Below are 12,029 nucleotides of genomic sequence, written 5' to 3' on the forward strand. Positions count from 1 at the left end.
GATGATCTTTAAGGTCCCTTCCAACCTGAACCATTCAATGATTGTGATGATACTTTTAAAGTTGAAGAAACATTTCTCTTAACTCCTTCTCTTACCTGCCCTCCTACCCCATTTATTCTGGATAATTATTTGATTTGTACTATTTTAAAATCTCAGTGTTAATTATTTCCAAATGGTTGGATATTATTGTTAAATTAATTGTTGGAAATTGACTCAGGGGACCCACAAATATCTGCCCCTCAACACCTGCCATGTCTTTTGTGCTGTTTGGTTCTGAGAAGCAGCAAAACTGCTGCTGAAGCCTTTTTGAAACATTTTGTTCTTGAGCAACCACCGTCCCTCCCATGAGGCATTAAATGAAAAGCTTAAAATAATTTTCCAGTGGTGCTAATTTTTCTGTAATCACAGAGGTTGTTCATTTGCTAAGCACTGCCACTGCAAACACAGACAAGCTGTTCAGCTAACAAAGCTGCTCTGATGACGTTCAAAGAAAACTGCCCTTCTTTTTTTTTTCTTCTCCTCTCCTCCAAAGAGGTTTCCCCACAGCTTTTGCCTTCCCCATCTCCTAATAAATGGACCTTTGGACCATTAGACCTTAGAGCAGCTTCCAGTGCCTGAAAGGGCTCCAGGAAAGCTGGGGAGGGACTTGGGACAAGGGCAGGGAGGGAGAGGACAAGGGGGGGTGGATGGAAACTGGCAGAGGGAGATTGAGGTGAGACATGAGGAGGAAATTCTTCACTTTGAGACACCTCCCACCAGCCCAGGTTGCTCCAAGCCCCATCCAACCTGCCCTTCAACACCCCCAGGGATGGGGCAGCCACAGCTTCCCTGGGCAACCTGGGCCAGTGTCTCACCACCCACACACTCAATTTCTTCCTAGTATCTAACCTAAATCTCCCCTCTTCCAGTTTAAAACCATTCCCCCTTGTCCTCTCCCTCCCTGCCCTTGTCCCAAGTCCCTCCCCAGCTTTCCTGGAGCCCCTTCAGGCCCTGGAAGCTGCTCTAAGGTCTCTCTGGTGCCTTCTCTTCTCCAGGCTGAACACCCCAACTCTCCCAGCCTGTCTCCAGAGCAGAGCTGCTCCAGCCCTAGGATCATCTCCATGGTCTCCTCTGGACTTGCTCCAGGAGCTCCATGTCCTTATGTTGGGGGCTCCAGAAGTGGCCCCAGTTCTCCAGGTGGGGTCTCACCAGAGCAGAGCAGAGGGGGACAATCCCCTCCCTGGCCCTGCTGGTCACTCAGCCCAGGAAACAGTTGGTTTCTGGTTTCCAGCACATGATGCCAGCTCATCTTGAGCTTCTCATCCACCATCAACCCCAAGTCCTTCTCCTCAGGGCTTTTTCCTATCCAGTCTCCACCCTAACCTGTATTTGTGTTTGAGATTGCCCTGTCCCAGGTGCAGAACCTTGATATATGAGGTGCTGTGTGTCTGGAGGCCTGTCTCCAGAGCAGAGCTGCTCCAGCCCTTTGATCATCTTTGTGGGCTCCTCTGGACTCCTTTTGTTTAGCAGCAGCTGCTTAATGACTCTGTCACCTCTGGAAGGAAGGTGGTTACCACCCATGTCCCACGTGCATCCAGGAGCTTGGCTCCTTTTTCACAACCTGCACGTTTACACCCACCAGTCCTCATCACCCATTTGAGCTTTTGTATCTTTAAAGCATCTGAAGTATGTGTTCTGGTAGGATGAGTGGAAAAAAAAGACATCTTTTTCTCCAGAATGATTCACTGTAAAGTAAGTTTGGACATCCAGCAGGTGACCTTGTCTCCCCATTATCCGTGTAACGTCACCCTTTGTTTACTTCCCTCTGCCTGTTGCACAAACTAGAAAGACCTGTGTTCAGCGTGGAGTTGGTAGCTTGGAGAGCTCTGTAATGAGAGGCCTCGTTCCCCAGAGCCAACATGACTTTAACCAGGAAAAAAACAATCAGCTTAGTTGTTTGATTTGCTTTTTTTTTTTTAAAAAAAAGAACCTTGTTTTCCCTCTACCTGCCCCAAAATGCCTGATCTAAGTGCTGGTTGTATTGATACACTCTGAAGTTGTTCTGGGGGAAATAAATTGTTTGCTGAGGCCCTATGTGAATTATTAATGACTTATTTTGTACAGTGCTGGTGTGAATATCACCTTTTTGTGTCTCAGAAGGACCATTTCATATGTCTGAGGCACGTTCATTTATTAAAATAGTTTGCATTTTAAAGAGTGTCCTGGTAGCAGTTTGGTTCACGGTCCTACAGGGAGCTGTCATCTCAAGTCTCATTATCTCATGATTCTCAAAGGACTTTCCATTTTACATCCCTCCAAAAAGAGTTATTTCACTGCCTGGTGCTTCTCACTTCTTCATTTTCCTTCAGCGGAAGTACATCTTGTGGACCAGAACATCAAACCCTGTATAGTTCTTTACCCCGTGGGTATTCCTGTTAATCCTGAAAAGGAGAGGAATAAATGCAAAACCTGATGATGACTTCTTGGAATCTTGTACCCAGGTGGTGAGAAGGGCGAGTGGGTGTAGCTGGGTGCCTGCCTGGCACAGGACTCAGTTGCCCAGAGATCCTTTCATCTCCTGGCTTCTTTGGAGTTTAATTAGGCATCTGAAAAGGTGGCCTGATTGCAGACAGCATTGTTAGTTTCTCTGACTTTGGGGACTTTTGTGTGTGTCTCTCCACATATGTGTGTGTGTGTAGATTATATATATATATATGTATATATAAAAGGATTCTATCTCTCCATCCATGCATCTCTCCATCCATCCATAGATAAAATCCCTTTCTGCTTCTCTTTCCACTACGTTATGTTCAAGTACATCCTGGCCTAAGGTGACAGTCCTGGTGGGTACCATGGAGCCCACTTACACAAGGGTCTTTCATGGAGAAGCAGGCTCTGATCAGCATCTCCTGGGTGATCCACCAGGCCTCCCACCTGCCTACAGAAGAGCTCTTTCATGGCCACGTCTCAAGGCCTGCTGGCATCCTCAGAGGTCAGACTGTATTTTTACATTTGCTCATTCCATTGAAAGAAAATGTGCAGATTAGTTTTATACTGGAGATGTGCAGCAGGGAATCAGACCCCAGGTCTGTGTTTAGGTTGTCTTCTATTCTCCCTGCATCCTGATTGAAAATCTTCTGCTTTACTGTTGGACAAGATGTCTACTTTGTAGTTTGGGTTTGGTTTTTCTGGTGGTTTGTTTTGGTCTATTTTTGCAAGTCTTTAGGTCCAGACTCTTGTTTCTCATCTCTCTTTATAGGCCACCAAATACTTATCTCTGCACAAACAACCAGACTTGCAGCTGTTCCCCTAATGATGCTAGTACTGAATGTCAAGGTCTCCCTCTTAAGTTAGAGGGTAGTAGCTGATTCCTCCAGGCTTCACTGCACTGGTCTTCTCTACCACCACAGAGCTGGTGTGGTGAGAAATGAGGTGGTGGGTATGCAGGGCTGTCTGTTCTTCAGCAGTTGTGGGGCTAATATTTGTACCTCATTATTTTGTTCATCTGTTTATACAATCCTTGATGATGGTGTGGTTTGCATCTAGATTTGTTCCTGATTTTTCTTTGTTCCCTGCATTTCTTTGTGGTTTCTTTTTCTGACTAAGCTCTGGATATAGAATCCCAGACTGGTTTGGATTGGAAGGAACCTTCAATATACATCATATCATACAGAGGGGACACTCTTGGAGGCACAGCAGTGTCTTCAGAGAACCACAGACTGGTTTGGGTTGGAAGGGACCTTAAAGATCATCCAGTCCCAACCCCCTACATGGGCAGGGACACCTCCCACCAGACCAGGTTGCTCCAAGTCCCGTCCAGCCTGTCCAAGGATTTGGAACTAGATGGTCTTTAGGGTCTCTTCCAACCCAAACCAGTCTGTGAGTCTCTGATTTGTATGAAAAGAGGAACGTCAGGTTGGAGTTCCTGGATGTTTGGTGCTCCTCTCTTGGTGGTTCTTCTGTCAAGTGGGGTTGTGTTGCCTTTGGAGCTGTAGTTTTTCTTTCATAGCAGCAGTTTGTCAGTCCAAATCAGACTGGTTTTCCTGGAGCTGCCACGAGGAATATTAAAGACTTTCAGGAGGCTTTGGAATTAATAAATGAGAACCTAATCCATGGGTTTCATCTGGGAATCCTCTTCCTCCCTTTCTAACTTCATTGAATGAAGCAGATCATTCTTCACGTACTCAGCTCCTCTTGGTCCTAATACAGTGATTATTCTTTAGTGCCCTGAAGAATGCTTAATTTATAGAGCTTTTCCATGAGTAATAAATGCACTTTGTTAATAGATCATTAGTTCTTAAGACCTGAGAGTAGTTGATAAAATCTAGTCTAGCCACATGTCTGCTGCAGGCCAGAGAGCATCACTGGTGGCTTTTGGTACCAAACATCTGCTCTGTGGTGACAAGGCTTTTTGTACTGTCTTTCAGTATTGGGTGTTGATGAGAACAGACCTTAAAAAGACCTTTTTTTGACATTTTACTCCAAAGAAAATCCTACCTGAATAACTTTTTCACTCTCTGTTGCAGAGCGAGGTTATGATCCCTACAACCCAGACCTCCCGAGGCCCTCGCTGGAGGAGGAGGAAGAGGAGGAGGATGGTGCTCTGGCTGACATTACAGGTGTGACACCTGGTATTTTGGAGTTGGAGCTGGTCAACAAGGCCATTGAGGCAGTCAAAAACGAAGTTGAGAGAGAGCAGAAAAAGTATGAGGAGCTTCTGGAAACCACCAAGGAGCTCAGCGCTGCAGAGGCCTCCGCGCTCCTTTCGAATGTGCCCGTGTCAGCTGCTGGGACACAAAATGATTCATTTATGTCCTTAGAATATAGTCCAGGTAGCTACAACTTTAATAATAACTCAGACTACAACCCTACTCCTCTAGCTGCTGCTAGCCAGTCAAGTAAATACACTTTGGATGCTTACAAATCTAAAGGAAGTTCCCTGGAATACGTTCCCAAGGCTGTAGTACAGAATAAAAAATATGGTGGCACTGTCACTAATAATAAATATGTGATTGATGACTCAAAGCCTTCTACAGACTTGGAATATGACCCACTTTCAAATTACTCAGCCAGGCTTTTGAGCAAAGCCACAACAAAGGAGCCCAAGGGGGCTAAAAGGGGCAGGGTGCCCAGTTATGAGGGCTCTTACTCTCCATCACGAAAGAAGCTCTGTGAAGTAGCTGATGACTATGAAGTGTGTGCCAGGTTTTCTTCCTCTGAAGATGAGGCTGATGCAGAATACAAGCCAACTTCTGTGAGTTCACAGTCAAAAGCTGGTTCTGAAAGTGAATCCAGTGATGGGTTCTCCAACAAAGAGCAGAGCACCAAGCTGGATGACTTTGCTTCCCAGGATAGCAAAGGATCAGCAGCTCTATATGGCATGGAGGACCTTCCAAGTTCACAGAAGAATCTTGGCAAAAACTTCTCAGACAAGAATGCAAAAGCAGCAAAATTGTGTTCTGATAAAAATGAGCAGGAAATTGAAAATAAAAATAAAGAGTCAAAAGACAAAGCAAAAAGGAAGAAATCAGATGTTAGTAAAACACCCGGTGTCAGTGAGGTTGGTAAGAAGGAAAAAAGTAAAAGTACAGAAAAAGACAAAATGGTGAAGAAAGAAGAAAAATTGAAATCCAAGAATGAAGAGAAAAACTCTAAAGAGAAAAGTGTCAAAGTAAAAATGGATGGGAATGTAAAGAAATCTGAAAAACAAAAGTCAGAGAAAGTTGATGGGCTTAAGAAAGAAAAATCCAAGTCTGCCAGCAGTAGTTCAGGGAAGAGCAAGAGTGAGGGTGTCAGCAAAAGCTCCCCAGAGAAGCTGGGGAGCAGCAAGAAGGACTCCAAGCTGAAAGCAGCTGATTTGAAGAATGGTAAGGAAACCTCTGGTCATAAAAACAAAGAGAAAGGGACCAAGACTCCAGCGCTGGAGAGAAAGAAAGAAAACAGTTCTACAGAGAAGGGAAATCCAAAGAAGGGTCGGAAGCAGAGGAGTTTGAGTCATGTTGATCTGTTTGGTGATGAGAGTGGGGATGATGATGACAAAGGTTGCCCTTTGCCCTCCACCTTACCCGACGTGAGCTCGGACTCGGATGGGGGTGACTGTGGGTCAGACTCTGAGAGTGAAAACGAAGGGACAAAGAAAGTGAAACGCTCTAAATTGTCCAAGTCATCGTCGTCTTCCTCCACAACATCTGATGACATTGATTATTCCATTCTGGAGAAAGAGTTGGACTTGGAGTCAGATCCAATGGAAGAGTGTCTCAGGATTTTTAATGAGTCTACGGATGTGAAAACTGAAGACAAGGGAAGGCTGGGGAAACAGGTAATGGTGCTGGGGGTTGCTTGGTTCTCCCACATCCAAATGTGAAAGGATTCTGGTTCAGTTTAGTGGTGTTGCTTATGTCAAGTATCTGAAGAGGGCAAGAGAGGGATTGTCCCCCTGGGCTGGGCATTGGTGAGGCCACACCTGGAATCCTGGAGTCAGTTCTGGGCCCCTCAGCACAGGAAGGACATGGAGGGGCTGGAGTGTGTTCAGAGAAGGGCAGTGGGGCTGCAGAAGGGGCTGGAGCACAAGTGTGAGCAGGAGCAGCTGAGGGAGCTGGGGGTTCAGCCTGGAGACAAGGAGCTGAGGGGAGACCTGCTGGCTCTGCAGCTGCCTGAGAGGAGGTTGGAGCTGGGGGTTTGGGCTCTGCTCCCCAGGAACAAGGGATGGGACCAGAGGAAATGGCCTCAGGTTGTGCCAGGGGAGGTTGAGATTGGATCTTGGGAACATGGAAAGGGTTGTCAGGTCCTGGCCCAGGCTGCCAGGGAGGTGGTTGAATCACCATCCCTGGAGGTGTTTAAGAGATGTGTGGATGTGATGCTGGAGGAGATGGTTTAACCATTGAACTTGGTAGAGTTGGGTTCACGGTTGGTAAAGTTGGATCTAGATAATCTCGAAGGTCCCTTCCCACCCAAACCATTCTGTCAGGATTCTATGAAGTGGAACAGGTTGGGAAGCAGGTGCTGCCAGTGATCCTGCAGGGTCAGGGAAGGAGGAGCAGACAAGATTCATCCTTCATCTACTGATGTCCATGTTCAACGGGGTAGTGAGAGCAGAGCCCTCGAGCCTGGTACTTGGGCAGGATGGTTTGACCTGCTGTCCTGCCCAGCAGGCCTGGGAGTTCTGGTTGGGATAAGCACATGTTCAGGAAATTGGTTTGGAAAGAGCTTTAAAAAAGGAAAAAGTGCTAAATTTTGCAACATGGAGAAAATCCCCCAAACCTGACACCTGGCACATCTGACTGCGGTGTGGAGGTGTGGGGGTCACTGAGTCACCTGTGTTACCTGGGAGTGACAAAATTGGGTGCCCTTTGTGTGCCTGGGGACACGAACATGTTTATCCAAGGAACTACTGAGTAGCTTCAGCCATCCTGTGTCCAAAAGATAATGGAGGAACTGGGACTCTCTCAGGGCTTCCAGTGCGTTCCAGTTCCAGCCCCTTCAAGCACAGCAAGACTCCCTCTTGAATTACTATAATATTATGTTGCATTATTATGTTAATATATAGATAGATAGATAGGATCCTGATGATCTTTAAGGTCCATTCCAACCTAACCATTCTATGATTCTATGATTCCATGATTATGAATCCAACAGAGGGGCAGGGTGAGTGCAGCAGGAACCCTGCAACTGCACAGTGGAAAGCCAAGTTCTCCTGCTATGGTTGTTTGTTGGCTTTTATCCTAAAAATGGCCTCAGAAATTGGTGCTGGTTTTCAGGCTGTTGTCAGTTGGGTGAGTAAAGTGGCCATGAACAACATTCTTCCATTCACGACTGTCTGTGTGTGGAGGACAAAGTGAGCTGGGATCTGCAGCGTGGGGAGGAGAGCTCATCTGCTGAAAAGAATAGCTGGACTATTAAAGCTTTTTGCTGAACCCTCTGTTGCAATAATGTCCCTGATCTGTTCAGAGAGAAGTTGGTGTTGCTGACAAGTAAAGACCTTTTTTAGACTTGTGTAAAATGCCTTAGTAGAAGAAACTACATAAAGCAGTGGAGTGCAATGATTGTCTGTTGAACTGTTAAGCATAACTTGATTTTGCTGGTTTAAAATTCAGTTTTGGTTTGTTGTTTGTTTTGTTTTTTTTCTTTAGTGTAATTCCCAGCTAGGAACGAGCTCTTCATTTGTTTTGTTTTGTTTTGTTCCTTTACATTGCTTGATTTGAGTGAAAATAGTCTGAAGAGCCCTCAGTGGGGAAAATTAATCCATGGAGAGCTTTCCAAACAGGGGATGATTCAGATGGGCTGAATTCAGAAAGTGCTGAACCAGGGGCTGCCAGTGACTGCAAACAGTTAACTCCAGAGTGGAGTGGTTGTCAGCATCCCTGGGTGTTTCCTTTCCACGTGCTTTTACTTTCTAGCCCTCCACTAAAATCTAATTTCCCCCTGTTTTGGAAAGGGAGGAACAAGCTTTGCAGTGGAGGGGGCCTTCCTGGTGAGGTGGGTGTTTGTAAGTACCTTCCTGCTTCCCCTCTGCCTCTCTGGTGGGTGGGATGGGTCATGGAGAGGTTTTTTTGGAGGTTTGTGGAATAATTTTGGAGTTGGAGTCCACATTGCCATGTCTGGAGGGAAGGTATGTATGGGCTGTGCAGGGAGGGAAGGCTTTGTGGGGGAGGTTATTAGGGATGGAAGTGAATTAATAGACTTGCTGAGTTCCTAGAGAGCAAAGTGATTCAGTGGGAAGTGCTGATCCAGAGTGTCCTGGTGGGGAGGGACACACACTCCCCCTGAGCTCATCTCCAAATCCAGCCTTCATCTCTGCTGCTGAATTTCTAAGAGATTGTCAAGCTGGTCTCTGCTCAGAGCTTTGCCAGGGGCTGTGTTGGAAAACTGAAAGCAAGATTGACTGGAGAGCAGCTGGAGTTCTGCAAAATCAACTTTTGAAGTGTGTTTTCTAGAAACGAACAGTCCAGTCAAATGCAGAGAAGGTTTTGAAGTGATTTCTGCCCCCCTGGCACTGGGAGCAAGTCTGAGATGTTGGCTCAGAGGTGGCTTTAGCTGAAGAGGTGCTGGTGCTTCCTCCTGGCCATACAATAGTGTCACCTGGGGCTTTGTCACCCCAGCCTTCCTGCAGATGTGGCTGTGGATAAAACTGCAGAGAATCATGTCCCAGAATGTGTGTGGGACACACACACTGGGATTTGGTGTCGAGCAGGTTTTCAGGACCTGCTCTGGCAGGGTGTTCCACAGGGGCAGAAGTGACTCAGCTCCCAAGTTCTTACCAAAAAAACCCCAAACCCCCTGGATTTTAAGGATGCCATGAAAGGAGAGGTTGGGAGTGGCTGGCAGGAGAAGGGTGCTCAGTGTCTCGGGGTGGGTGGGTGCTGTTCTGAATCCTGCCAGTGCTGCCCAGCGCACAGGCTCGTGGAGCAACTGCTTGGGTGGGAGCTGTAATGCTGCTCTTCCTTGGCTTCACTGGTGGCTCTTGGGTTTAAAAGAAGGTTTGTTTTAGCAGTTCAGCAGCTGCTTGAACATTGTTCTTACCTGCCACCTGCAAGGACTTTCTGTTAACCCTACAAGAGACTGTTCAGGTCTCCTCATTGAGAGGGATCTTCAAGTCTGTTCAGTTTTGGAAGCTTGATCTTATGTTTTCCAGGTATCTAAAGAGGAAGGAAATGATGAAAAGACAGAAGATAATTTAACTACCTTGTTTCCTGGCCAAAAAAGAAGGATCTCTCATCTTGTCAAACAAGGAAATGTAAGTGCAGCTTTTAGGAGCAAAAGTTTAGATTGTCTAAAGTGAGGATTTTCTGTCCTGCTACGACACTGGAAAACGATGCAGTCCCAAGTTCAGGCATACAAGTTGTTTGGGCTGGAATCCATCTCTGTCAGATTTCTTTTCTCCCCTTTCTGATTTCTGAAGCACCTGATGAGGCATCTCTTCAAAATGGCAGCAAAACCCTGCAAAATGTTCATAAAACCAAGGCTGAGCCGTGGAGGAGTAAATGGATCCTGCACCTTGTAGCTCCCTGCAGTAGCTCAAGGTGTTGGTTTTTCTACACTACAGCTTCATTCAATCACTTAGATAAAAATTAGCTGGACACAAGGTCAGTCTGAGCCTGATGGTAATTTTCTTTGTCTAGTGGACCTAAAAGCTGTAGGAATTTTGTAAGGTGTTTAAAACTGTTACTTTGTGCTGGATCAGCCAAGATACCAACGATGCCTTGTTTGATCCTGTTCTTTCCCCATTGTGAAAATAGTTTAAATAGAGAGAAGAATAGAAAACAAAAAAAGACAAGGGAGACATTCTGATTTTTTAATTTCTTTCTCACTGGGATTTTAATTCATGTTTTCTCTGAGGGTTTAATGTGTTTCCCTCCAGGTGCTGAGCACAGATTAGTCAGTTTTATGTTCCAGCAGGATAAGAGTGGAGACTTACGCACTGATTTGAGCTGGGTAGTCCAAATTAATTGTTCTTCCTTTCCTCTCTGCCTAGAAAAGCTTTCTTTGCTTTTAATAATCTGAAGCCCTGAGGTCAATACAATGTGTTTTATTTAACTACATATCTTCAGCCAGTTCATGTGTTTTGATAAGGGCCCTTTCTTCCAAAGTGAAGAGATAAGAGACTGAAGCAAATGGGTTGGAAATTCATTAACTCAAATATTTATTGTGAACAGGTGCCTTTTAGACATGGACAAATCTTTAAATACGTTTTTTTAATGTGACAGCTGATCCCAAAATGCTTTCCAAAGATGTGAGCCCCAGCACAGCCCCTGCTTGGGCAAACAGAACTGATCTGGTGTGCTCAGCAGCAGCAGCTGCTGTGAGCACCGGGACGTGCGTTCCCTGCAGCGCTCGGCTCGGGGCTGCTGCTGCCTCCAGGTCTGTTCACAAGGTGCTGTAAGATCTGAAGTGCTGCTTTATTTTTCAACTCAGAGAGCTGAGGCTTGGGTTTTCCTGAGTCCCCTCAAGTCGATTATTTGCTCAGTCTTGCTTGTGATTTATAGCTCGAGGACTGAGCAAGCAGAAAAGGGAGGGAGCTGAGTTGTAGTTGAGTTGTTAGGGGAAATGGTGGGCCAAAGGAATTGAAGGTGAGGCAGAAAATGGGTGTCCTGTCCTGCTTGAAGGTCTGTAATTATCCAGAAGCATCAGAGGCCTGGAATGCAGGAGGTTGCAGCTTGTCCCAAATTTGCAGTCTCAGAAATGCTGTGTTAGACATGGGCTGTGCGAGCGTACCCTCCTCTGAAGACATTTTGGGAGGAAAAGCCTGTTTCTCAGATTTCCAAGCTTATTAAGTAGTGCAGGGAAATTTTACCACTGCATCTTCCCTTGTACTTCTGCTGCAAGAAGACTTCTCTCTTTGCTGACATAATTTCTGGCTCCTTTCCTGCAGCCTAAATTTGAACATCAAAGAAAACACGTGTAACTTGTTTGTGCCGGGAAGGGCTGAAGCAGTGAAATGCCTCCAGAAACAGGCAAGGGCAGAGCCTGTTTCAATTGCAGAGCTCAGTTTATGTAATGCTCTAATCTTATAAATACAGATATGTGAGACTTTGGAGTGGTTACAGGAACTAGAGACTTGAAACAGGGCTGCTGGGGAGATGGCACTTTTTTTTTCAGCATGGGAAAAGGAGCTGGAAAGCTCAGCTCTGTGTAGCAAAGGGGAATGGGGAATAGTTGATCACTTTATCATGGCAATAAACTAAAGGAACAGGCAGCAGGGAGCTCATTTCCTAGTGCAAGATTGTAGAGCTGAGAGGATTGGCAGAGTCCAGAAGGGGGTTGAGCATGGTGATAGCTGGAGTGAATGGCTGGAATAGCTGAAGAGCAGTCCCCAAGGAAAGGGACTTGGGGGTGGGAGGAGATGAGAAGCTCAACATGAGCCACCAGTGAGTGCTGGAGCCCAGAGGCCAGTTGTGGCCTGGGCTGCATCAACAGAAGTGTGGCCAGCAGGGCCAGGGAGGGGATTCTGGCCCTCTGGTCTCTGGTGAGACCTCACCTGGAATACTGTGTGCAGATCTGGTGCCTTCAGCACAAGAAAGATACAGACCTGTTGGAGAGAGTCCAGAGAAGGG

General features: G+C 46.1%; 1 protein-coding gene across 1 annotated transcript in view; it reads left to right on the forward strand.

Annotated features, from left to right (window-relative positions):
• The window catches only part of REXO1 (REX1, RNA exonuclease 1 homolog (S. cerevisiae)), a 36,403-nt gene that overhangs the window by 3,454 nt on the left and 20,920 nt on the right, over positions 1–12,029 (forward strand). The window contains exons 2-3 of the mRNA XM_009999718.1: positions 4,506–6,298; positions 9,611–9,712. Of these exons, the coding sequence (XP_009998020.1) occupies positions 4,506–6,298; positions 9,611–9,712 (1,895 nt within the window). The remainder of the gene's footprint in view (positions 1–4,505; positions 6,299–9,610; positions 9,713–12,029) is intronic.

The sequence above is a fragment of the Chaetura pelagica genome, unplaced genomic scaffold (genome assembly GCF_000747805.2).
Source record: "Chaetura pelagica isolate M959 unplaced genomic scaffold, ChaPel_1.0 scaffold506, whole genome shotgun sequence".
Classification (NCBI taxonomy): Eukaryota; Metazoa; Chordata; class Aves; order Apodiformes; family Apodidae; genus Chaetura; species Chaetura pelagica.